This window comes from Hydra vulgaris, chromosome 08 (genome assembly GCF_038396675.1).
Source record: "Hydra vulgaris chromosome 08, alternate assembly HydraT2T_AEP".
Taxonomy (NCBI): Eukaryota; Metazoa; Cnidaria; class Hydrozoa; order Anthoathecata; family Hydridae; genus Hydra; species Hydra vulgaris.
This window is the reverse complement of record NC_088927.1, coordinates 61,511,645-61,539,427: the sequence shown is the minus strand read 5'-3', so window position 1 is coordinate 61,539,427 and position 27,783 is coordinate 61,511,645. Positions and strand designations below refer to the sequence as shown.

General features: G+C 28.6%; 2 protein-coding genes across 2 annotated transcripts in view; one reads left to right on the top strand and one right to left on the bottom strand.

The window, feature by feature from the left end:
* Positions 1 to 25,923, top strand: part of LOC100209027 (uncharacterized) — a 47,043-nt gene extending 21,120 nt beyond the window's left edge. The window contains exons 7-14 of the mRNA XM_065804093.1: positions 7,146 to 7,237; positions 11,653 to 11,714; positions 13,229 to 13,281; positions 13,657 to 13,783; positions 16,055 to 16,140; positions 24,625 to 24,738; positions 24,834 to 24,935; positions 25,549 to 25,923. Coding sequence (XP_065660165.1) covers positions 7,146 to 7,237; positions 11,653 to 11,714; positions 13,229 to 13,281; positions 13,657 to 13,783; positions 16,055 to 16,140; positions 24,625 to 24,738; positions 24,834 to 24,935; positions 25,549 to 25,602 — 690 coding nt within the window. The 3' untranslated portion in view covers positions 25,603 to 25,923. The remainder of the gene's footprint in view (positions 1 to 7,145; positions 7,238 to 11,652; positions 11,715 to 13,228; positions 13,282 to 13,656; positions 13,784 to 16,054; positions 16,141 to 24,624; positions 24,739 to 24,833; positions 24,936 to 25,548) is intronic.
* Positions 21,431 to 23,029, bottom strand: LOC136084138 (uncharacterized). The gene is made up of 4 exons (XM_065804284.1): positions 22,801 to 23,029; positions 22,332 to 22,680; positions 21,983 to 22,159; positions 21,431 to 21,894 (listed from the first exon to the last, which is right to left on the bottom strand). Exons 1-4 carry the CDS (start codon positions 23,027 to 23,029, stop codon positions 21,531 to 21,533), a joined length of 1,119 nt encoding a protein of 372 aa, XP_065660356.1. The 3' UTR covers positions 21,431 to 21,530.
* Positions 25,924 to 27,783: the final 1,860 nt, after the last annotated feature.

Here is a 27,783-nt window from a genome sequence, read left to right as displayed (position 1 = left end):
CCAATGCACTGTGCTAAAAGTACTACATGCATAAATTTTTTTTTTTTTGTTTACCTTGTCACATCTACAAAAAATATTCCCGCTAACCACTTAGCTAAAAAATCAATCACAAATTACAGGCATAAAGAACTGAGTATTAAAGTGGGCTATAGTGGTAGTATAGTGGGCCCGCTGACCTTTTATTTTTATTTTAAACATATAATTAGCTCTGAAATAAGTACAACTGGCATGAAGTAATTTTAAAACACTATAAAATAAACAACAAAACAATATATTTTTTTCAAACAAGAGAACTTTTCAGTAAAAAACTATATATTTATTCAAAATCATCCTGGTCATCTTTGTTGTACATCTTGTAACTACAGGACACCTAGCTTTGTAGTGAGGATTTAAGAAATAAGTCATATTTTTAAACATATCCTGCTTAGGTTCAAGTACATGGAAAGGAGTTGGTTTTTTACAAGAATTTTTAAATATCTTAACCCAATCAGAAGGTATATTGGCTTGAGGTTTGCAGTTAATGAGACCCATATCTTTGTCACACTCCAACTAGGAATGACCTCTTTTAGGAAAGGTAACTTTAATAAAGTCAAATCTTTTTTCATGTTGAACCGTGTAATCCAGAAACCTTTAGAAGGTATAATTTTTATTTTGAACAGTACAAGAATCACAGAACAAATTTATTTTTTTTACTAATGGACTTAAATGATGAATAAAAAAATCATACAGTATTTAAGGTCGCTTCATAGGCCCCCTTTTTGGCAAAAAAGGGGGCCTATGAAGTGACCTTTTCATTGTAACAATAGATAAAAACATCTTTTCTAGCCAACAAATTAATGTTAAAGTAAAAAAATTTTCTTTTTATAATAAAAAAACTGTTAGAGTTGTTTGGCATTTTTAAATTTTTTTGATAATTGAAAGCAATGGCTCCAAAGCTTTGCTTTCTCAATGCTTTTAACCTTGATTCTCTTTTTTTGCTATAAAAAGTTTCTGCTTTTAATTGGTGCAAATCTCTTTCAAACTCAAGCTTTTTAAGATTTATCTTCAAATCTTGTCCTTCAGGATTAATTGAGATATCTTTTGAAAAAACATTAATTCTTATTTTCAGTTTGTTGCACTTTGAACATGTATCTGTTCGAGGATAACCAAAGGCAATAATAAACTTGCTGTTAAATAATGTACTATAGGATTCATAAAAAAATTTTATATTTGGGTGAAGAATCATAAACATGTTGAACATTTTATTTATATTCAGTTCTTCAGGTAAGTAATAGTCTAGTTTTCTCTTGAGAATAATGAAACTGTCTTCCTCTGAATTACGAAATGTTGTTTATTATTTTTTTGCATATGTCATCTGTATTTTTTTACGTCTTGTAGTGTTTTCCTCTCATATCTTTTGGTGGCCCACCTAAAGTTATATTGTTAAATTTAAAATTTATTTATAAAGTTAACTTGTAAAATTATATTCTTAAAATATTATTTTTAAAGCAATGTTTTTTCAACTATCAAAACCATTATGCTTCTATAATAAATTCCTATATATAAAACAATGTACCTTTAGTTGATAGACTTCTTTTCATTGTTTCTAATCTACCTTTTATTGAACCCAAATATAGAAAGGAATGCTTTGAAATATAGAAAGGAATCCTTTGAAATACACTAAAACAACTTGACAGCTAGCATTATTAACAAACAATTTTTATTTGTAGCTAAAACTATTATTTCTACTTGGCTTATTTTTTTACATGGTCTTCTTCTATTTATGTTAGTTATCATTATAAGTTCTACTAGAAATGAATCTTGCATTTCTTTGCTCGCTATTAAATGTTTTTAATAAAGAAACTTTTCTTCCTTTACAACTTCAAAACATTTAAATCTGATGCAGTTGATACCTGGTTTACCCTGCCTTTGGTTATCCTCGAACAGATACATGTTCAAAGTGCAACAAACTGAAAATAAGAATTAATGTTTTTTCAAAAGATATCTCAACTAATCCTGAAGGACAAGATTTGAAGATCAATCTTAAAAAGCTTGAGTTTGAAAGAGATTTGCACCAATTAAAAATTATGAGTTAAAAGTTTTTATTTTTTCTGAACTTGTGATGATCATTCTTTAGCTTTTTTGTTTGTTTTTTTTGCTTCATTAGTAACTTCAATAAGTTCATCCTAATCAGCCATCTTTATCAAGTTATATTTATTTTTTAAAAAAATCATTGGATAAGATCATATGGCTATGAATATTTCAAGGTTATGTGACTTAGCCTTTTCTTATATTGTAAACAATGGACTAAGCTGTTTTTGCCATTGTACCTGGTTTTTTCTTTTTCATTTTTCTTATGGAAAGAAATATTTAAGATATAATTCTAAAGGTAATCTATAAGACCAGCATAATACTTTCAAAAAATTGAAAATGCAATTTTCCCCCTGGAATCTTTACATACGTCATCAGAATTTTTTGAAAATTTTGTCTTTATTAACGGTTAAGGTGCTAATAATATATGCCACATAATATATTGGACAAACATAAAAAATATTATACGTAAAGTGTGCACATTTAGTGAAAACTTGATTGTTGAAATAAAATAATTCTTTCAAATTAATACAATATAAAAATATTTTGCAACTTTTTATAGTAATTAAAAAAAAATTAATTGACATTTTTAATTTTTTCAATTATAAAAGATTTTTTTTTTAAACATCTTCACTTCCAACTCGAGTAGTGTTTGCTGCAAGTAACCACTATTCGAGTTGGAAGTTACTGGAAAAGAAAAGATGAAGTTTTAAGTTTTTTAAAGCAAGATAACAATAAATAAACAACTTAAAAGATTGCAAATTATATAAATCAAGAAAATAAGATGAAGGAATTCATCTTGTTTTCTTGATTTATATAATGTATCTACAAGAAAGGGGAGCGAATTGGTTTTATTTTTTGATTTCAAGTAATTTTTCGTACACAAAAAGGCGTTTTGATATAAAAATCTTGGGTTCTTTTGCTTCCCTTAGGTTTATTCCATTGGGTACTCACTGACCTCACGGATGGGCAAAATTGTTCTAACTTCTTGGGACAATTTTGTACCCAAGTTTCTTTTCCCACTTGCGTCATACTAGCTAAAAAAGTATAAATTAATTTCTTGCCAAACAAATGTTTTTTTCAATTAACAATTTAATTTCTTGTAAATATGTGTCTCTTTATATGTTATTACATATAAAGAGAATTTTTTAAATTGTGTTTCCTAAATCTCTACATCTTGTCTTTATATTCCCTTTTTCTGTACCCACTATGTTTTCAATTTACCCAATATATCCAATTGCGTCCAATCTCCAAAAGAGGGTAAATAAATATGGACATTAGCATAATTTTTATAGGTTTGGTTTATTTAAAAATGAACAAAAATCATTTAGCTATTATAGAGCCCTTTAGCTAATGCAATTACAATATCAGGAAATGGTTAAGTTTAACTTCTGCATGCGTGGTGACAGATGTCATTAACAGCTTTTAAAAACCTTGCTTACGGCTAAAAGTAATTTTTAGAAGGATACTTTTTGGCAGCTGAAGTTTCTGATATACATTTCTCTCAAACAACCTCTGTTGCTGGTACATTTGACACAGCTATTGCTAACAATTCATCTTCATTTACCTGATTGTACCAGCTTATTGTCTGCTTTTTTCTGCTTTTGAACTGTATAATATGTATTATTCCAGTACCAGAACAGTGATTGTAATGGAGTGTATCAAGGCAGTGAGGAAATGAATGTTACCTTTTCTATGATCTACTATGATCCTTACCTTTTCTCCATATAAAGCCTTGCTGTTAGACACCCTGAGTTAAAATGAACCAACTACACGTAAAAATTGGGTAAAAATTTAAAATGACAAAAATATTTCTGTATCAAAAAAAAAAAGCAAATGCTAATGAATGTAAAGAGATCAGCGTGGAAAATAACGGCTGGTACACAGTCAATGGCTGCCTAAAATGACTAAAATTGCTAATTTGAGTCATGTTTGACCAGTTGAAAAAAATCAGAGTTTTGAAAAACAAAGCTTTGCAAATATTCATGATGTAATTTGGAAAATGCGTATACTAAAATTTCATAACATCTTTTAAATTTTAAATAAGCGTTTTAAATTTTATTGTTTATGACATGCTACTTTAATCTGCTTCGTTAACGAGTTTATGATGTAAACAAGATCTTTTTTTTTCTTTTTTCTCTTTTTGCTTCACTTACTAAAATTACTTTCATTTTACTAGTGGTTAATAACCTCTTTTTCATGAATGATTGAAGTTCTTATTTTATTATTGTTTTAATAAGAATATTTAATATATTATTTTTATTCTATTATCAAAATATTTAATAATTGCTGTATTTAACTGAAATTTTTTTATTTATTTAATGTTTACTTATTCACATTTTTTTTCTTTAAATCTTTTTATTTATTTTCTTGTAAGTTTTTGCTGCAAATATAATAAATAAATGAATGATTTATAGGTAAATTTAGAATTTTCTATAAAAGGATTCCTAAAAATATATACATTTAGTAAAATCTTGTTTTATGTAGCACAAGTATTTTTGTAGTAGCGTTTCATAAAACAATTGTCTTCTTAGTATTAAGTATCAAGTTTAAATAGTAAAACAATTTGCGCACTAGTGTTAGAAAAGTTATAAATAACTAATTTTTACAGTTTGTCAAATGATAAAGAATAAAGAATAGATATGTCAAAAGATAAAGAAATACTTTATATCTCTGCCTATTGAAATCAGAGATAAAACTATTATTTAAAATTTTTTTTATGTAAGTAAGGACATTTTCTCTACCAACTGTACTTTTTTTATTTTAATCTTTTATTTATTTTTTTCATAGCTTTTTCCTGCCGATCCAAAGCCATTGTAATGAATGAATTATTTTAAAATAAATTTGAAGTAATCAGTTGCGCGTTTACTAATTTTTTTTTACTTTCTTTTATTGAGTTGTAATAGAAACATCAAACGTCAACCCATCTTAATGAAAGTGAATAAAAAGAGACAAGCAACGCTCTCATTTTTCAATAGCATTAATAAAACTATTTCTTTTAGTGTTAAGTATTCAATTTAAATTTTCTTAATATTGTATAAAACTTGTTTTAACATTAAAAAAAAAAAAAATTCAGCATGAGATTAATTGGATATTATCAAACTTCTTTTTTTAATTGAATAAAAATTTGTGCGCGCAAGCATAATTTTAACAAATTAACCTTTGCAGGTAATTTGAGCGTTAGTTATTTGTGAGTTTAAAACTTGACGATATTTTGTTTGACTTTTTTTTCCTGTAAACTTTAGGAAGTCATGCGGTAGTAGTGTAGTGGTAAGAGCGCTCGCTTTGTAAGCGAGAGGTTCGGAGTTCGACTCCCACCACGTCCCTGGAAGTACCGCGCTCAACTTAGTTTCTCCGCACAGCGGCCTTTCTTAGCAAGGTTAGTGTTTCGGAGTTAAAGAGTTGAGAGAGGGCTGCACCACAAATAACAACTAAAAATAAAAAAAAATAAAAAACACACAAAAAAAAAATGAGTAGCCTCCTCGACTGTAGTGGCCACACTCGGGCCTTAGGGAGGTGAATAATCTAAAAAAAAAAAAGTCAGACGAGAAAACCTTGATTAAAAAATCATGCAGAAAAATATTTAATAAACATAGTTAATGATAGGGGTACTAAACTGCTTTTGTAAAAAGTTAAAAATGTATGAATAAAAAGAAAATTAATTTATTTCCTACTCTGAAATATCTTTTTTTATTATAATGGAACTGTAAAAAATTAATTTAAAACAAATTTAAGTCTTTTTAAAAGGCTAGAAAATAAACAATAAAAACCCCCTAACACTACACAATATTTGATTGCTTTTTTATAACATCAACGTAAAGCTGCAGAAACATTCTTTGTTCATGTAGATTGGAAATGTGTTTTTGTATTTAAAATTAAAGCCAACTCTCTCCCAAACTTGTTAAAACAACAGCGTTGAAGATCATCAAGAACATTTTAAGAGGTGATTTTTCAAAAAAATCCTTGCAATCATTCAAATATTTTTGATAGTGGTTTAAAAAAAAACATGTTTAAAAGATTCTTCCTTGAAAAAACTGTTCGAACTTAAAGTTGTTCCTAATGATGTAGTTTGGCAAAAAACTTCTGTAACTTTTATTTTTATGTTTTCTATTTTTTCTTAATGATATATACAGTTGTTGCTTGTATTACCTTGGAAGTTCAAGAACACTTATTTTTCAGAATATTTTATTTACAATATTATTTACACTTGTTTTTACAAAACTTTATTTACAATATTTTATAATATTTATATTTAATATTTAAGATATATTTACAAATTTCTGACAATTTCTTTTGGAGGCTCCATCCATTCACCTTCCATTTTTCATTTTATTTCTTTTTAAATATTACTAGAAATATTTATAAAACAAAACTAGATCAATAAGAATAATATATAAGACAAAAATACTAGAAATAAATTGAAAACAATCAAAAAAATCTTGAGAAAGCCCACAAAATAAAGCTGAGATATTATCAAAATATAAATGTAAATAAATGGTAATATTTTACTTTTAGAGCTGTATTCAAATTCAAAATCAGATTACTTTTTTATACAAAGTTTTATAAAACACAAGTTTTCTGTTTATTTAATTTAACAAAAAGTTTGGTTTTACTTAATACAAATTTATTCAAGTACTTGAGTCCTTTAAACTTATGTATTTAAGTAATTGAGTTACTTGAAATAGCCCTGGGTTAGAAGAAAAAAAAAATGATTACATTTTACCTGGAAACTATGCCTTAACAGTGAATAAGTTTTTTTTTACTCCATTATGTACCCCCATTTTGCCCTTAACATGGGGCAAATGGGCTTTTTTTTCTAAAAATATTAAATTTTTTTACTTTAATCCTATAAGCTTTTTTTTTTGTCAGAATGTAATTTGTATTGCATTTCCTCATATTCCAAAAGTTATTTCAATTTAAATTAGCTTTTTTATTTTTTTGATGACTTTTCCCTAATTATTCTGCTATGTCCTAGTGTCCTCTACTTAAACTTGTGACTTTTTTTTTATAACTTTTATTATATATACCTTATAGAAAGTATGACTTTTTTTGTATAACTTATATAAATCTTATAGAAAGCTAGCGATGAGGAAGGAAAGTTAAATCCATGGACTTCATTAGCTATGTTTAAGCTGAATCTTGAAAAGAAGTTGCGTGATATTGACGGGTGATTTTTATTTTTTGTTCTTTATTTGAAATAACAAAATATAAACCAGGCTTGATGCAGTGGTTGAATTTTGCTGAAACTTCCAATTTGAGGTTTTTGAGTTCCAAACTAGACTATGGAACAATAGGATCCCTGAAAATAAACTAAAAGTACCTCACTACTCATAATGTTCTGTAAGAATAGAAGCTTTAGTTTTCTTAAAGTTTCCTTAAAAATAGTAAGAATATTAATTAACACCTGTTTTATTTTATCAGTTGTTATGGTTGTAATCTTATATGTGTATGAATCTGAAATTAAGTTAATATTTCACAACTTGTTATTTATTATTACAAAAACATCATATATTACTTCAGTCCAAGATTCATTATTTTGTTATTATTTGAAAAATTTGAAAAGCTCTGTCATTTAAAGTAAAAATAATTTTTACTTTAAATTACAGAGCTTTTCAAATTTTTGGAAAGCTCTGTAATTTGAAGTAAAAAATGTAAGATTAAAAGATGGAAAGGGTCATTGACCCTTATCATCTTTTAATCAGTGTATGTTTAATACATGTATGTATGTATGTAAGTATGTATTTATGTATGTATGTATGTATGCATGTATGTATGCATGTATGCATGTGTATAAATATATATATATAGGGTGCGGAAAAAGTTCCCGTACAAAAATATAAACAGCAAAAACAGCAAAAGTTTCTGTACAAGATGAGAAACAAATAACACTTTAATTTAAAACAAAATAATACTAAAAAAATACTAAAAGAATTCGAATGAATACTAAAAAAATACTAAAAACACGCTATATATTGAAAGAAAACACCATACAGATAATTTTTTTAAACTATACTTTTGTACATGAACTTTTTCCGCACACTGGGGAGGTGAATAATCTAAAAAAAAAAAAAAAAAAAGAGTATAGGGCCAAGGATAGAACCTTGAGGAACCCCACGAAGTTACATAATAAGAAAAAGAGTGCTGTCCATCGAGGACAACTTTTATACTATGATTGGAAAGATGTTGCCAGATACACTATAAGAAGAAAGCTTAAATTTCAAAAGCTTTTGAAATGTCAAGAGCGATGGCCTTAACCTCTCCACCTTTATCTAATGCACGATAAAACCTATCGGTTATTACTGTTAGCAAATCAGCTGTAGAACGAGAAGATCGAAATCCATACTGATGATCAGAAAGTAAGTTATTAGATTCAAGATAAGAAATTGTTTGTTAATTAAAGATTTAAAAACCTTGCTTATGATAGGAAGAAGACTAATGGGACGGTAGTTAGACGAATCAGATTGCTCTCCAGAATTTTTGAAGATAGGGATAACAGATGCCGCTTTCCAGCAGGCTGGAAAACAAGACTCTGATAAGCATTTGTTGAATAGTTTTGAGAGTATAGACAACAGCTCCGGAGAACACTTCTGCAAGACAATAACAGGTATGTTGTCCGGGCCACAAGCTGTAGAAGAGTCTAAGCGAGAAATCACTTTAGATACAGAAGCTGGAGTGATAGGAATGTCAAGCAATGGATCAAAATATTTGTCAGCTATATCAGGTTGATCAATCTGTTTGTTGGCAATATCAGGTAGAACGCAACTAGTGGAATCAAGAGATGATATTGATGAAAAGTTTTTAGCAAACAATTCAGCTTTATCTTTAAGTGAGGTGATAAATTCTGATGATAATGATAGTCAGGTGATAAATTCATACAAGAGAGGTGGAATTAAAGATTTACCCTTATTATTAATACTATTAAAGATTCTTCAGAAGTTGCGAGAGCCTAATTTTTGAGATGAGATACGAGATTTCATGACCTAAGAATTGCAGGCTTTAGTGTTAGACAAAACTTTTATTACAATGGTTTCTAGTTGCAATAAACAGGCATCTGTTTTTTGGAGAATTGTTTAGCTGATGGATATGGAAGTAACGGTTTGGATTGGCAATTGCAGCAGCACAGTGTGAGGAAAACCATGGACGAGAGTGAGGCTTGACCTGGAATCGTCGAGAGGGAATTCAGGTGATGAAGAAGAATGAGATATTAGTTTTAGAGAGATCAAACTGTGATTAGAAGCACCTAAGGGTAGATGTGGAGAAACTGAGCACTGACTAGCATTAGAAACAAGACAAAAGTCGAGTAAAGTAGGTAAATGATTCGGGTTGTCTAGAAAGCGAATTGAAAAGTTGACTATTTGAGTTAGGGATTGAGAAAGGCAAAAGTTGTGGGCTTTAATGCCTATAGAATCACTGACACTAGAGCCAAGCCATTCAGAGTGGTGAGCATTAAAGTCACTGACAACAACTATATTAGCTGATGGATAAAGAGAGAGGGCTTGGTCAATATGATCAGAAATAACGTCAAAAAAAGTGCAGTCTTGAGATGAAGGATAGTGATATAGAACAAAGAGAAAGGCGATAGAGTGAAGTGGTGCTAAATGAAGCACATGAAAGAATAGTCTGTGGATTCAAACCTAGTTTCATGACAAATGGGTAAATTCAACACTAAGATTGCAAGATGAGACAGTTGAACTCAAATTATTCTCACAAAGAGCAAGTTGGTCTGGTGAACTTTGCAAGAGATAAGACTTAACAGAAGGAATTTACTTCGAAGACCATGAATATTAGTGAATGATAGGTGATGATGATGATGGCTTTTTGTGTTTTATTGTTTTTGGTACTTTATTCATTTTTATATTTGTTGAAAAACTTGACTCAAAGCATAGGTAGTACTCAGAACACTGTTTAATAGCCCAAGCAATTGCCTACTATTAATAAACCCTATGTCGGAACAAAGGGCTCCAAATATGGCCTCGGCAATGCACACCAAAAGTACAAACAGGGACACCATCCATTCGCAACATGGCACTGTTAATACTTTGATATTTTTCAGCTGTTGATGAAATCAGTCTCTCTTAGAGCTACCACAGAGTTCAGGAAACCTGACTACCAGCCGGCCTCAGAGTTATAAAACTGAGTTTTAGAGCTGTACCCTCATTAGGAGATAATAGAATGGGCTGCCTTGTCATAAAAACAGAGACACAAGCAAAACCCATGCATTGAGTCAAGAAGATCCAGCATTCAACATCCTAAACTGGAAGCAATGTATTAAAAATACATCTGCGCCAGCCTAATAGATAAAGAAGGGGTGCGAGGCTGGTCAACAGATAGAGTCTAATATACTTATATAATATAAATATATAATATAAATATCTAATGTATAATATAAAATAATCTAATATACTTATATAATATACTTATATAATATAAATACTTATAAGATATACTTATATAGTATAAATACTTATATAATATATGAGTATAGAGGAAGGTGTTGTATCTTGAATACAATCAAATATTTTGTTAAGCTTTGAAAATTAAAAGCAAAAACAAAATACGTCATTATAAAATCATAGCCGCTTATGTTTCCATATATTGTAAATTTTGGACATTCATCTAACTAGAAAAATTACAATATTGTGAAGGAAGAAATATCATTTCAAGGTACATTTGTCTTGTACCTTGAAACAGATAGTATACTTTGAAACACTTTCTAAATTTGTATTTAAGTCTTTATGTTGTCATCAAATAAAAACAAAATAATAAAAATAAAGCTTTTATTATCATTAACTAGAAACTGTACAATGTTACTTTTATTATAATTATGTATCTTTTGTTTATAAAAGTCTAGATATACTGCTACTATCTTGAAATATATAAATTTATGGTTCATTAAGCATTCTTTTGATTTCATGATCTTAAATTATTAAAAATATATTAAACCATATGCTTAGTTATTATATATTAAAAATATATTAAACCACATACCTTGAAACGTGTTCAAGGTACAGCAATGTAGTATGTTTCAAGGTACAACAATGGCTATATTCAAAAATATTTCAGCATTCAAAAAAATTGAGGTTTTATCTGCATGTTCCACTACTATTCTGTTTTAATGATATATATATCTCTATAATGATATATATATATATATATATATATATATATATATATATATATATATATATATATACTATAATGATATATATATATCTATAATGATATATATATCTCTATAATGATATATATATCTCTATAATTGCATTATCAGAATAAGCAAAATAAAATTTTATACTTACGTTTAGTTCAGCGATACATAATTCAAAAAAATTTTTTTGTTGCACAAAAACAAAACACATCAAATGACTTCAAAACAAATCATTTCTTATAATTTAAAATATGATTTACACGCCTCCAAGCGGCAATTACTTTAAACTGTATATTTCATTTTCTTGAACACAACCCTAAACACAGGATTTTTGAAAATGTTTTAAGGTAAAATGTTTTCAGGGTAAAACACCTTCCCCTATAGAAAAAATATTCATATATAATTAAACATTTTTTTTGTTTTTTTGTTTATAGGTTAGATTATGTCATTATCCGACCAGCTCTTGTATATGGTATTAGTGACAAACATAGCTTAAGTATGTTTTAAAAGTTAATAATTAAGTAACAGTTTGACATTATTTTAGCATTAATTGATATTTTAAGTATATAATTTTCTCTTTTTTTTTAATTTTTTTTTTAAAAAGGCAATTATATATTCTTTTGTTGCATTATATTTATTAGATTATTTTATAATTAAAATTAAATGGTATAAAAAAAATCACTGTGTTTAAGATAATGCAATCTTAAGTCCAATTATCATTACTCATTCTGTGATTAAATTTATTAATATCAAAATCAAATATTTCCTCCATTAACATGTGAAGGTTATCTACTGCTTTATAGCAACATTTTTCTTTTTTTAATCTTGTTTTTAAATATGCTCTTGTAGGTCTAAGTGCTCTTGCACTTGTTTTATATTGGCACAAACATTTTTACAATATTTGCTTTTGCATTTTGTTTTGGGTATTGTGTTTTTCCCAAAACCACCTTTCTTAGGGAAGACCGGGGCTAGTTGGCCGCAGGGGTAAGTTGACGAACTGTGTTTATCTTTAGAGCCTTTCATCAGAAAGTGACAAAAATTACTCAGAAACTTTCTTATTGACCATTTCATCATTCACTGTAGTATTGTCAGGATTCGCGCATGCGCATGGGAGATATTGAGATTTATGCGTTTTTTGGACAAAAACGTAACTTTTAGAACATCGCTTCCTTTTTACTTTACAAAGAAAATATTTAGTCGTATGAAAAAAAATTTTTAAAAGTTTCAGTCACAATTAGTTTACTATATCCAGTCAGACTTTTTTTTCAAAGCTGCCATTTTTCAGGATCTATAGACTGTTTAAAAAAAAAAAAAGCTTTCGGGGTAAGTTGACAAATTTTTCACGGGGTATGTTGGCTCATAGCATTTACTATGGAAAAAAATATTTATTTTTATAAAATTATTATTTTTTTTTAAAATTTTTAACAATATTGAAAATATTTATTCTTAAAAAAAAATTAAAAAAAAAATTTTTTTAGTTTATTTTTCCACAGATAAAAGGCGGGCTACTGTTTGGCTTTTATATGGACTAATATTTGGTACCAGCTAAAAGTAAATTTAAATTTTAGGATAGAATTGTTGCAAAAATTAATTTAAAAAAAATTTCTATTAATTTTGCACTTAATACTGCATTAATAATCATTTTTATAGTTTGCGCCAACTTACCCCGTGGTGGAGTAAGTTGGCGCAAATTTTTTTTTTTTTTTGAGGGTCTGGAAAGGCCCCAAGAATACTCTTTAAGACTACACTTTAATATTTTTAAAAAAATGTACTGTTAGGGGTACAGAGCTCATAGAGTAAAAACCGAGCCAACTAGCCCCGGTCTCCCCTATCTATTATATAAGTGACCAAGTATTCTTTAAGGCTGGTCACTTATATAATAAATATATCCACTGGCTGGTTTTAAAAATGATCTGGTGCTAATTTTCCGCACCTTGTTTTTGTGTGTGTGTGTGTGTGTAATGATAGTATATTGCATTTATAGAAAATATTTTTATTTTTTATTTTTAGCCCCTCGACTGATAATTGGAGCTGTTTACAAACAACTTCAAGAAAAAATGAAGGTTTGTTGTCATTGTTTATAACTGTCATTGTGGTTCAGAAAAATTTAATGCTTTTTATAATCATTTTATCAACCCTCGGAATTAGGAAAAATGAGGTCAGCAATAGTTTGCCGACCTCCATCTTTTAAAGGTCGGCATCAGGTCAGCAAAAAAAATTTGATACAAAGGTCTTACCATAAAGTATAGTAATGAGGTCGGCAATTTTTAGCCGTCCTCAAACACTTTTAGGACAGCATTGCCGAATGCCGACCCTAATTCTGAAGGTTGTTTTATGATTTTATGTTAAAAAATTTTTTTTGTTTTATTATTTTATATTTTGAAATGCATAATGAATGAATGTCTCATGATTTATATAGTTTTGTATATTTAACACAGTTACTATGGAGTAAAGATTTAAAAATGAACACAGTTCATGTTAATGATGTTGCTATAGCTATTTGGTTTTTATGTACTCATGGCAAGAAAGGCGATGTTTATAATTTAGTAGACAAGCAAGATTCAAGTAAGAATAGTTGTTTTTTTTGTTATTATTACATGGACTCAATCTAAAAAACTTAGAAAACCTGGAAAGCCTAAAAAACCCAGAAAACTCTGGGTTTTTTTTTTAAACTTTGAACTTGAGGAAAAATATTCAATAAATATTATAGAAATTATAATTGTTATTATTTAGAATTTTGAATTGGGATTTGCTTTAAAGAAAAGTTAATATGCATATTTATTACTTTAACTGTTTGAACAATTACAAGGATAACTTGGAACAATGACAGAGATAACCTGGAAAAAAGTGATAAATCTATGGGAAAATATATATCAAGGTTGGCCAAAGAGACTGCCAGATTTTATGTTGTGTCACTCAAAGGAAGCATTTTTTATTTGAGAGTTTGTCTTGTAACAATAGAAAAGAGTTTGTTTTAATTTAAACAAAGTACTAAGATTCATAATTAGGGCAAAAGGTTAAAATTGAGTGGGGGGGGGGCTTAGCCCATTTAAACATTTTAGATGCATAAAATTTTTAATTAAAAGTATTTGTTCTATAAAAATAGGAGAGTGTTATAAAATCAGGAAAAAATGACATGGGTCACAAATGAGGCAAATGGTAAAGTTGTAAACCCATTTAAGCATGTTAGATGCTTATTACAAAAAAATTACAAAGTTTAAAACAATGAAAATATTTAAAAATATTTACAATATCAATAAATATATTGTAATATATATATGTGTGTGCATATGAGTGTGTGTTTCAAGACATGAGACATATTTTGAGAAAAAAAAAATTCTACAAAAGCATATCATGTTGGGTCTCAAAGGAAGTGAAACTTTATAAAAATTCTAAAAATAATAATCATTTTATGTAAAGATTACTATTTTTAGATTACTAGAATTTTAGAATACTAGATTAATTTAAATTTTAGAATACTAGATTAGATTTTATGGCTTAAAAACTACCATTTTTTAACTAAAAATAAAAAAGTACATATTTTCATAGTTTTTTTGTACAAACTTTTTTAATTTGTGTTTCCATAAATTTTTTTTACTATTTTTGAAATTTTTATAAAATTTCACTTCTTTTGAGACCCAGCATTATATGCTTTTGAAGAACTTTTTTTTTTTAAATATTAGGGACCCGTCTGATGTTTAAGGGTCTTGAGCGACCCCTAAAAGTTTTTTTTATTTAAAACTTTTATTTAATTTAGTATTAATTTATTACATAGAACACATTTAGCGGGTTGCAGCAGACAGTTTCAAAAAAAGTTGTTTTTAGAATCACTTTAATATATATATATATATATATATATATATATATATATATATATATATATATATATATATATATATATATATATATATATGTGAGTGATTCTAAAAACAATGAATATGAATATTTCTTTATCCTGCTTAAATCTAAATGAATAGATTTAATGTAAAATAGTATATTCAATGTAGAAGAAAATATTCAACATCGAAAGCAACTCTGCAGCTGCTTTTAATAGAAGAAGAGTTTGATTAAGATAAAAAACTATTCGGTTTTTCTTTGATTATGTACCTTATATACATTGTTATTGTATATATTTTTAAATATTTTTGTTGTTTTTAACTTTGTTTAACTTATTTGAAATTTAACTTATATATATTTTTTGTAGTATGCATCTAAAATGCTTAAATGAACTAAGAACCCCTTCAAATTCAAACCTCTCTCACTTTAATTATGACTCTTAGCATTTAGCTCAGATTTAAAAAAACTTTTTAATTGCTACATGATAAATACTATTAGTTAAAAAGGTTTCATTTGAGTGACAAAGTAAAAACTGGCAGTCTCTTTAGCCACCTTCGATACATATATTTACTTTAAGGAAAAACTTTTACTCAATAAAAAACTTTTAAATTAACCTATATTGTAGTTGTTATTGTTTATATTTGTTTATATTTGACCACAAAAGTAATATTAATTTAGTAATACTTTGATAGGATTAATTTAATTATTTTTTATTTTATTATTAATGGGTAATTAGTATTACTTTAAATTATTATTTATTTGTTTATATTAAAATTTTGTACTTTTAAAATAAAAAATTCCTTAAAATAAAATTAAGAAAGTGTTTCCAATCTAACATTCACAAATCATTGTGAGCTGTAATTTGATTTTTTAATTAATCCACAAACTAGTCTGCATTGATAAATTTTTAAAGCTGTTTAATAATTATAAACAAGTTTTTTTTTTAATTGTTATTTGCGAATATGATTGTGTTAATTTAGTTTTAATGTTGTTTTATAGCACAAGGAAGTATCAGTGAGTTGGTATGTCAAATTTTTGGAATAAAATATGATTTCTTTGGATCTGTTATTTCAAATGTAGCAAAGGTTTGACACTTTAAATACGTTTAGATGTTTGTATTTATAAGTTAATATTTGTCATTCAATATTTTATTATATGTAATGCTTTAATCATTTGTAATGTTTATTGTAATCAAATAAGAGTTTCTATGAAATCAATTGAAATGTTTCTCTATAACCAACTCAGTTTGTTATATGGAAAAACTTGAAATCCAGACAAAAATGTTATAAGGGGTAAGCAAAAAATTTCTGTTAAATAGTCTAAATCTTATTGCCTGATGTAGATATTACGCAGTAAACCTGTGTTACAAAGTTTCTTGCCTGAATAAACACTGATAAACACTGAATCTTCTTGACTCTACTTATGGATTTTTGCTTGTACCTCAGGCAGTGGCTATGCAACTCTTTTAGTTATCTTCTAATGAGGGTACAGCTCTGAATCTCAGTTAAATTGTTTTGGCTTTTGACAAAATTAAAGTTGGCTGCAAATTAGATTTCTTTTTTGTTTTATCATTCTTTTTTTTTTCCCCCAAGACTACAATCTTTTCAATGTTGTTTCTGATAAATTGAAAAAGTCCTTTTTCAATTTATCAGAATGTTGTTATTGGTAACTGGTTATTTAATGCTCATCACGGTATATCGCTAGGCTCTAATACCACTAACCCTGCTGGAACTAAAACCCAAATTTTTGTCTTTCTTAATCTTCTACTCAGATACTTTGTGACTCGTTTTCCAGACAACCCTAATCACTTACCTTCATTCCTTGATTTGTGTCTTGTCTCTGACCCTAGCTTTTGCTCATTTTCGCCTTGTTCTTTTTTAGGCAGCTCAAATCATACTATGATCTCACTAAAACTTTTAAATTATACCTTTTTTACATCAGATTCATCCTACCAAAACACTCTCTACAACTATACTTTTTTACATTAGATTTATCCTGCCAATACACTCTTTACAACTATACTATTGAGGTTCTTACTTTTTCTCACTACTGCAGGATTTTTTTGTTTGTAACTGTCCTTGGGATTATGTTTTTTGCCTTTGCAGAAAATTGCACCCCCTTTATAATCTCCAAGATTTAGTAAGCTTTTATTCCTTCTTGTTGGTTTTAAGTCAACCTTCACTCTGCCTGTTTTTCTCTTCTTTGTTCAACTGTCAATTTCTTATTATTTGCATATTATTCAAATATTTATTTAAAAAATTTTTTAATATCTTATCTTGCGTCTTCGTGTTTTGAATATCTTATCTTGATTATCTCATCTTGTGTCTAAAACTCTCTAACAATCAAAAATTATTTGGAAAAAACTTTTCAATCAATAACTATTTAGTAACAGAACTACAACTACAAACAGAACTATTTGAAAAAAACTTTTCCTCTAATTCATATTTTAAAACTAATGACCGCACTCTTCATACTAAAAATTTCTAATATCTTATCTTGTGCCTCTGACACTTAATACAGATATCAATCCTCTTATTCTACTGCTGACTGTTAACTGTTGTAATAGGAAGGTTCGTGCATTAGATGGCATTAGGCAAGTGATCTTGACATATCAAAAGCTTTTGATAAAGTAGGGTTTGCTTCATATAGTTTATTTGCAAAAGTTTTCAAAGTAATTGAATCATTCTTTTCTAATTACAAATATTAAATATATATATATATATATGTGTGTGTGTGTGTGTGTGTGTGTGTGTGTGTGTGTGTGTGTTTATATATATATACACACACACACACAGGGTGGGGCAGAGAAACTTGCTTATTTGAAACATATATTATAACAAAAGTATTGAATATATACAAATGAATTTTGTAATAGCATTATCAAGAACAAGTAAATTTTGCAATTTGTCAGTTTTAAAGATGATATCAATACATTGTGTCAGTCGTGTCCGGAAATTGGTGTCAACTCTTTTCAACATCTCAATAGGAATGTTGGCGACGGCTTCATGAATGTTATTCTTGAGATAGTTCAGGTTGTTGGGTCTGTCAAATAATCGCAAGGCGCAAGATCAGGGGACCTGGCTGGTCACTGAAGATTGCCCCTCAAAGAGATCACGTGCCTGGGAAAGGCTTCATTCAAGAAAACCATGGATGCTCTTGATGTATGCGCAGTTCAGTTTTGGCTTGTTCAGTTTTGGCAGGAAGAAATCCTGTAACATCGTCACGTAACACTCAGATGTCACCGAAACTGTCCTCTCATTTTCTTCGAAGAACCAGGGACCGATTATTCTAACTCAAGGATATTGCACACCAAACAGTCACACATTGCGAGTGTAGAGGTAGTAGGTGAAGTTCTCGTAGGTTTTCAGCGCTCCAATACTCGATGTTCTGCTTGTTCACAGCCCCAGAAAGATGGAAGTGCGCCTCATTGCTGAAGAACTCAAGCGTGTCATCAGGCAAGTCAAGAAGGGCCCTACACGCAGTCTCATGAGCATCGAAGTCCTGAGGAATCAGTTCCTGGGCGATTGGGATATTCTTGTAGGGATGGAACTTCAATTCCTCATAAAGGATCCGTCTAACAGAACGAGCTGATAACCCAAGAGCTGATGCATGCTTGCATGCAGATCGTTGGGGAGACCTCAAGATGGATTGCCGCACTGCTTCGATGTTCTGCGGAGATCATGCAGTCCTTTGGAGACCAAGCTTCTTCTTCACATCTCCAGATTCCCTGAAGTTCTTCACCCACGAAACGATCGACTGTTGTCCTGGAACACGGCCACGAGGTGCAACATTGAAGTGCCGACAAAATGCACGCTGTGTGGCGATGGTTAATTTACCACAGAAAAAATATGCCTCAACCGCAAAAGCACATTCCACGTTTGTCTATTCCATGACTACTGCAAAGAAAAAAAAAAATAATTTAATGTGGCTCATCATATAAACAAAACTTTACAGTTTGCACTCTCAATTAAGCTCCTCCTTAAAGTTATCGTAGCAAATCACACTTCAGGAAGGCTAATTCAAATAAGCAAGTTCTCTGCCCCACCCTGCATATATATATATATATATATATATATATATATATATATATATATATATATATATATATATATATATATATATATACATACATATATATATATATATATGTATATATATATATATATCCATACATATATATATATATATATATATATATATATATATATATATATATATATATATATATATATATATTTATCTATGTATATACATATAAATTTATATATATATATATACATAGTATATATATACATACTATATATATATATACTATATATATATACATAGTATATATATATACATAATATATATATACTATATATATATGCATAGTGTGTATATATATATATATATATATATATACATATATATATATATATATATATACATATATATATATATATATATATAAATATATATATATATAAATATATATTTACATATATGTATATATATTAGACCATGCCAAAATATCACGATTTTCAGAAAATGAAAGGCCGCGGTATAAGTACCTGTTCTATACATAAAAAGAAGTATATAAACCAAATTTGAACTCTCTAGGACCATATTTAGTGCTGGAAGATGATTTTAGGTTTTTACACAAATACGAGAAATCGTTGTTTTTTTCTGAAAAAAAATATTCTTTTTGAAAATGAGGAAATAAAAAAGTTAGGAAAGGTATTTTTTAGTTTAAAATCTAATATTGTTACTATAACAGATATTTTACAGTTTGGCCAGTGCACTTTGGTCAGCTTCTAATGATATTAATGCCCTGTGCTCTCTGACAACTAGCAGTATATCTTGTTTTTTGTCCTCCTTTAATGTGCTACTGATATATCTTTGTATAAGATTGATATTCCGCTCTGCTGGGTCATTTGTAACATTTAGAGATTTTACAAACTCACAAAATGATATATAGGAATCATTTTCCTCCATCTTTCCAGCAGCTAAACCTGTTTTCCAGGTAGGAATTTCGTCCTGTATGCCTAGAACAATGAAAAGAGCCCAACTTTCCTCTGTAATCAACTCTGTTACCTCAGAGGTTGGTAAAACTAGGACAGCATCAGGTTTACCATTGGGAATAGTGTTGATATCTGGTACCTCAAAGGTCAACAGCTTGTCTAGAACTGCAAGCTTCTCTTCAAAATCTGGATCTGCCAGTATTAACACAGCAACCTTTGGGGCAAGGTACCAAGAGTGTTGCTGAAAAAATTTCAGAAAAGCATTGCCAATTTTGACATCAAACTCTTGTTGTATAACATAAGCTGACTTGAATGACAGGAAATCATTCTTAACAGCATATTCTGCTTTGTATGAACGTAAATACCATGGAGCATAAAAAACTGCACATATAAAAGCTGACTTTTCCAGGTGAGGTAACTGATCTTTAGGCAGAAAATCTATTATACCTGATGTCATAACAATAGCTAAATTGTAAAGACTGTCAGCCATGAAACGAGCATTGTGATTGGCTCCTGGTTGATAAATTTTAAAACCATTCAGCTTTGGTGATGAGACATTTAAATAAAAAGCAGCATACTTAACTAGATGATTATAATCATCTCTTGGAAACACTTCGTGATTAAGAGCAAACTTCAGATATTCCTGAGCTTCCAGGTAAAGTTTATGAAGTTCAGATCCAACTTCCAGCTTCTTCTCATCAAATTTCTTAAACTCAGACAGGTTAGCTTTTTGAATTATGGCTTGATATACTTCCCAGTCCTTCTTGAAATCTTTATAGAACTGTCTATCTGGTGCAGCAGTAGGTCCAAGGACAATTACAATTGCCTTATGTATTGCTATTTCAAACATGTGATGTCTGCATAACAGCCAGAGAACAGGTTTTCCCAAAATATAGCACAACCTGGTTATAATTCCTCCATGGGCTCCTGTGTTAACATTGGTAGTATCTGCAACAATAGTGAAAATTTCATTGCATATTTCAAAGGACTCAAGTAAGTTGTGAATAATTTCTGTTTCATCAACAGCTTTGCCAGACTCTGCAGGTAAAACACCAAGTAAGAGATCGTTTTTATTCTCAAATTCAGGACTAGTAACACTGACAGCAACTCTATCTCTTACAAAAGATTGCAAGGTATTTTCATCTAAATGTTTTAACAGCTTGCCATCAAAGTGGAGAACAAGATGTTTTCCAGCCATTGTCTCTCTGTAATTTTCTCTGATGGTATTGCCTAAATAAAGATCATTTTTAACACAATATATTATTGTTATGATGGTTTATTTTTAGGTAAATATTCCACTCTTTAAAGGTATAGTAAGATTTTAATCATAACTTCTATTTATAATAGACTTACATTAGAAAATCAGGGATAAGAAATATGGCATCTGAAGAAAAACTTTTTGATTTGAAAAAAAAAACTTAATTTTGACTGGCAAAAAGTTGGCATAAAAGACTTTTTCTTTAGGTGTCCCTTTAAAAATTACCTTGATGTTCAATTACTTTCGCTCTTTCTCTTGAAATACTAGATTTAGAAATGCCCATTTGATTAACATCTCCTCCCAGATTATTAACAACAGACGACAACAGCCAGGTTTGTAATTCAATGCTGATTAACCCTCTAGCACAAATAGGTGTAGTTACTGCCATCAATTCTTCTCTTGTAATCTTTTTATTTACTTGCATTGAGCCTTTAGGTAAGACTTTTGGGGTTTTATTATGAGCAGCACCATATTCAAAGTCATCATCACTACCTTCGAATGAGTCTTCTTCTACAGCAAAATCTGGATCTGTCAAAGTTGAGTCAAACATATCCAAATTGGCTGGACCAGACTTGTATCTAAAATATTTACATAAATAAGTTAGGAATTCATTTTTAAGAAGTAAGTTTTTTAACAGTTTTAAAGTAATTATGACACTTGTTTTACCTTTTCTTAGTTGGCGTCAAGTTTTCATCACTTTCATCAAGTGGTGGGGGAGCTGATTTACATCTTTCTTTCTCCTCTAGGTACTTCATTCTCATTTGTTCTTGTCTTTTATACCTTTCTAGTCGTTTCTCAATGATGGTAGCTAGCTCTTTATCTGGCTTAGAAATAAACCACTTCCTAAAACAAAAATGTATAACATTAGAATGCAATAACTTACTCTGATGAACAGACAGATGGATAGCTGAAAGACAGACAGACTGAAAGCCCTACATAAAGTAGCTGCGCTACTAACAATTTGATTAATATAGAGAAATTTACAAAAAGGCTACAATATAATTGATACTCTTACCTGTCTGTTTGCTGGTCTAGATAGAAATTTAGGTCTTCTTCAATAGCAGCTTGTGTTCTTGGTGTTATTTTGTCACTTCTCATCAGTTGCTCTAAGTTATCTTTGCCTATGTCAAACAACTGTTCCATTGTTGAAATGAATTCATTCTTAATATTTTCTCTAGTATCTTTGGTATCTTTCAGGGTAACACGTTTTTTCAAAAGTTGATACTTCTTGTGTAGAGCTTGAAGTTTGTCAAGAATTGAATATTCTGAAATGATGTATGCTTGAAATCCTGCTTTGGTCCAAATGTTGACTATTTGTCTAATCAAGCAGTCTGATTGCGTCTCAAGGTTACAAAAATCTCTACCTAATTTAGATTTTTAAAAAATATTTTATTTATTTAAAATTTATTGCACCTGAAAAAATAATTATTTAGTCCTCTTTAATCTAGTAATAAAAATGTTTATGTTTTACAGTTATGTCTTACTTTTGCACACCAAGCTCCTTGTTCCTTTTTGCTTCTTACAGGCCATGTTAATTTGTGTTTTAATAAATCTTTTCTTTTTACTTGAAATTAAATATTGATAATATCTTAAAATACTACCATTGGTTAGAAGCTGTGTATTTGGTAGCTGTGAAATTGGGTTAGTTAACAGATATAATGGTCGTCTGACACTTTCACTTACATGGACATTTTTCTTCTTTTTTGGACCCATTTCTTTTGAAAAAGTTAATGTTATTTTAACTATTTTTAACTATTAAGCTATAAAAAATTATTAACAGTTTATAATAGATATGTCATGTAGTGATTGTAATCTTAAACTAAACACAAAATGGTGCAATCTTGTTATTTTGCCATCCTTCATGTAATTTCATCATACTTTGCGTATTTTCGTAAAATCTTGATTTCATCTTCTGGCACCTAGAATTGAGATAGAACAATGAAAATTCATATTTTTGCTTATTTTTATGTATAGAATAGGTTTTTAAAGCGCGACCAAAAATTTTTTTTTTTGGCATGCCCTAATATATATGTATGTATGTATGTATGTATGTATATATATATATATATATATAAATATAAAATAAAATAAAATATCCTAGCCCTGGCTAATAACCCATGCTCAAATTATTTTTTAGCCAGGGCTGGGGTTGTAAAAAACCCCATATTTGACTGGGGCCAAGGCCTCAGTCACTTCCTATCTAATGAGGTCATTTTTTTGTTAATATTAACTATAAATCTAACTGTAAATGTTGGACTTTCACTAGCTGTCATCCTTGAGCCTCTGTCCCATCATTGTAAGATTGCGTTTCTTTTACTTTTCTTACAAATGCTACCATAGTCGCTGCTCAAGCAACCTATCATCAATTGTTCCATCAACCAAAACTTAATCTTGTGTGGTTTGTATATATGTGTATATATATATATATGTATATATATATATATATATACATACATACATATATATATACATACATATATATATATATATATATATATATATATATATATATATATATATATATATATATATATATATATATATATATATTGTGTTATTAAGTCACAAGCTTTTACTTTTACCTTTTTGTTTATCTGCTACCTTAATCAGTTGCTTATTTAGTTTTTGTTATCTAATTCGAAAAATCGGTTGTTTTTTTTACTATAAATAACTATCAACTAGGAATGTCAAAAAAAAAAAAAAAAACTTTTTGACAAAATGTGATTCAAAAATGTCTCTTAGAAATGAATTGCATTAAAAATATTTGTTAACCTATTTATATCGATTTAACAGTGAGTTTAACAGGTTATTTTAATTTTTTCAAAAATTCTATTAGTCCCTATAGGACTTTTTAACAAGAGTATCACAACCTTGATCTTAAGCTAATGGCTGATACAAAAAAAAAAGGTACAAAAAAATTTTAACCTGTATTTTAAAATTAAGTAGTTTTGTGCCACACAATGTTACATTTAAAAATTTCGATTTTTTATTATCTTACACTTATAAATAAAAGAAAATGAAGTTAAAAGTAAAGTTAAATTTTTGATTTCAATTTTTGTACTCTGGGCATACGGTAGTTTCACTGAGTGTAGATGATTTTCTGAGAAGAGGCTGAAGCAGCTATCAGTTAATTTGTACAACAGTTAACAATTTATTCAAACTTCTTAATATGTGATCTTTAATAGCATGTATAATTTATGTATATATTTATAATTATGCATTTATGTATGCATGCACGCATATGTATGTATGTAAAAGTTTTTAACAATTTAAGAATATGATTTAATTGTTTTTTAATTTATTTTCAGTTGAATATGAACGGCGTAGTCGATGAGTCAAATGAAAAACATTTGGCTCCTTGGTCTGTTGCGTGTACTGCTGATAAAATAGTAAACACACCACTAAGTCCGTATTTAGATAAAGTGCGTAAAATTTTTGATTATTTTTGTTTATTTATTTTTATTATATTTTTTTATTCTTAAATTTTCAAATGCAAAAAGTATGTTGAAATTTTTAGGAGATTTTGTACAACAATCATTTGCATATCGAGGGGAAAAAAATTGAAAGCTTAGGATTCAAATACACAAAGCCTTATGTTACAGCAGAAGAGTTAAAGTTGGTTAGTCTATTGCATTAAGCTTTATTTTGGTGTTTACAAACTTACAGTACTTGTTGAATGTTTGGAGCCTTTAAAAGAAACCTTTACTCTTAATTTTGAAACTAATTAAAACTAATTATTTTATTCTCCTAAACGAGATTAAAAACATCGTATTTTAAAGGTTTTTCGGTAAAGGCTTATCCTAAAAGGTCCAATTTATAAAAGTAAGAACAGTAAACAAATTTATCTGTTCATAATTAAAAAAATAAGCAATATTTACACTTAGTTATAGGGATCGCATTTTCAGAGGTTCATAGTTGTTAAATATATCATAGTTGTTAAATACATCGTAGGTTTGAACGTACGCACGTATACTTTTGTAAATATTTCTCGTTTAAAACCAGTGTTAAACGAATAATAACTGGTGCACCAGTATAAATTGAAAACAAAAAAATTTTAGTTAAGAAAAAGAGAGCTTCTAGGAAAGCGTTCCATCTAATTTTTCTATAAAGCGCTCCAATTGTAGCTATTGCACATTTTACCAAGTTTTAAAACCACTAATTTTCATAAATTTTCATTAAGTTCAAATGAATCGTATAAAATATTATAAATCTCAAAATTTAATGTGTTTTAGGTTGTACAAGATTACGTCACTTTAGGAATATTCCCACCTTCATTGGTTGGCTGATAAAAGATGACAACGTTTACACCATACACTGTTTAATATTATTTATAATGAATTTCTTTTTTTTATATTATGATGCGTAGTTATTATTAGTTAGTAATTTTTTTAATGGGTGTCATTAATTTTTATGTTATGCTTTAATTTAAATTTTGTATTTCTTAATTTTTTTTCCCCTGTTTTTATATTTAAAAAATTTAAAGTTTGTGTTTGTATTTATTATTGTTATCATCTCTTTAATTTTTCATGCTTTGAAAAGAATTTAAAAAAAATAATTTTCAGCTATAAGCATTTGTATGTTTAAATATATATTTTTTTAATTTTTTATCGTATTGTTTTTTTTTCTAATACAAGTTTAAATTTGTTAATAACATTTTTCGAGTTTCGGGTCAACTACGCAACGCATAGCTTTTTGGTGTTTGATTTGGAACGCCAAAGCTTCGTTAAGTAAGCTCATTGTATAATACGCTAACTATATCATATGCTGCGGTCCTGCGGTAACTATATTATATGCTGCGTTTCTCACTACATTATATGATTTGCTACTACGTATGTTTTTTTATGTTTGATTTGATGTTTCTTCTATATTTGATGCACTTGTAATATATTCTATGCTCATTGTTTTAAATAAATATGATATGCTCACTACTTAAAGTGCTAAATAATATTTTTGAAATAGAAAACTACAAAACTTTTAAAATAGAAGAATCTACAATGTATAAGGCCCTAACTAGCTTTATCACGTCAACGCAAACCATAAGTTAGTACGTATGTACTTTTTAATTACAGAAGTCATAGTTAACTTTAGTCGCTTACCTAATCCCTTTGAGTATTCAACCAACGACAAAACTATAACCGTGTTTAATTGCTTTTTAAAAGTTGCTAATGTCTGTCAAGTGAAGTCAGATCAAACTAAGGTATAAAATTATTTAATTATTGCAGATTACATGATCGCAAAACTTTGAGAATATAAAGGAAGTATGTAAAAATAATTTGAGAATATAAAGGAAGTAGTAAAAATAATTAAAGGATAGAAAGATTGTGAAGAGTTTTTAGTTGAATAAACACAAGTTTTTTATTTATTGGAACGCGCTTGTTTCTTTCATTGCAGAGGACTTGTTAATATTTGTGTAACACTACAGGTATATGTACCGCAAAAACTAACGCACCCCAAAAACCACACAGACATAGTTTGTGTTGTATCCAAGCATAAAACATAAGTATAAGAATGAAATTGTTTTGTATCTAAATGTTCAAACTAATAAAAAAAAAGATATTTTTATAGCTTTTATAGTAATTTTTTTATAGCTATTATAGTAATTTTTTTTATAGTAATTTTTTTATAGCTTTTATAGTAATTTTTTTTATAGCTTTTATAGTAATTTTATAACTTTTATAGTAATTTTTTTAAGCCTTTTCAAAAATTTCCTCTGGTTTTTCAAAGCAATCTTTTCAGTACAATTATTATAAAACATGAAAATGTTAGACTAAGTTTGCAAAGTTGGCTCTTCAATGTGCTCTTGACTTTCCTTTTCAATAATAACCAAATGGTTAAATCATTTACAAGTTTTTGATATTAATGAGCCAAGTTCAACTTAGTAGTGATGTGGTTTTCGGGGTGCATTTAGCAAATAGAATAAATAAAAGTCAAATAATACAACTAGGATAATGTTTATTAAGACATAAAATTTTTAATGAAACATCACATGTTAGTGTTTTAGTTATCCATTATCCTCAATATTCATAAGCCTTTCATTGTTCTCTGAATTACTATCTGCGTTGAATAAGCTATCATCATCTGTCTTAAATCAGCTATTTTTTCGATTTGTCACTGTTCTTTGCAAAGCTGCAGCAGGAAAATTCATTGCAGTTTTTTTTTTCTATCAACATGGCATGCTAACTTGTTGCATTGGGGTTTCTATTTTACAAATATTCTACTTTATAACCCAGGCGTCGGCAACCTATTTTAAGTAGAGAGATTTTTCCTAAAATAATTAAAATAAATCTTCCTTAAATAATTAAAAAAAAAAAGAGATTCAGGATGTTTTGAACATAGTTTTAAATCAAAATATTATGCAATTTGGAGAGACGGCATTTAAATAACTAAGTAGCATGAGACTCGCGATTCTCTTGTTGCTAACCCCTGATATATGATAACCATTAAACTACCGTAAACCGGGGTTACTT

Bases quoted from the DNA above. Each gene is read 5' to 3' on its own strand.
- LOC136084138 (XM_065804284.1), bottom strand. From the start codon at position 23,029: ATGGGTCCAAAAAAGAAGAAAAATGTCCATGTAAGTGAAAGTGTCAGA. The intron at 22,681-22,800 runs GTAAGACATAAC...AATCTAAATTAG, and splicing joins AAGGAGCTTGGTGTGCAAAA to GTAGAGATTTTTGTAACCTT. The intron at 21,895-21,982 runs GTAAAACAAGTG...TAAATATTTTAG, and splicing joins TTGACGCCAACTAAGAAAAG to ATACAAGTCTGGTCCAGCCA.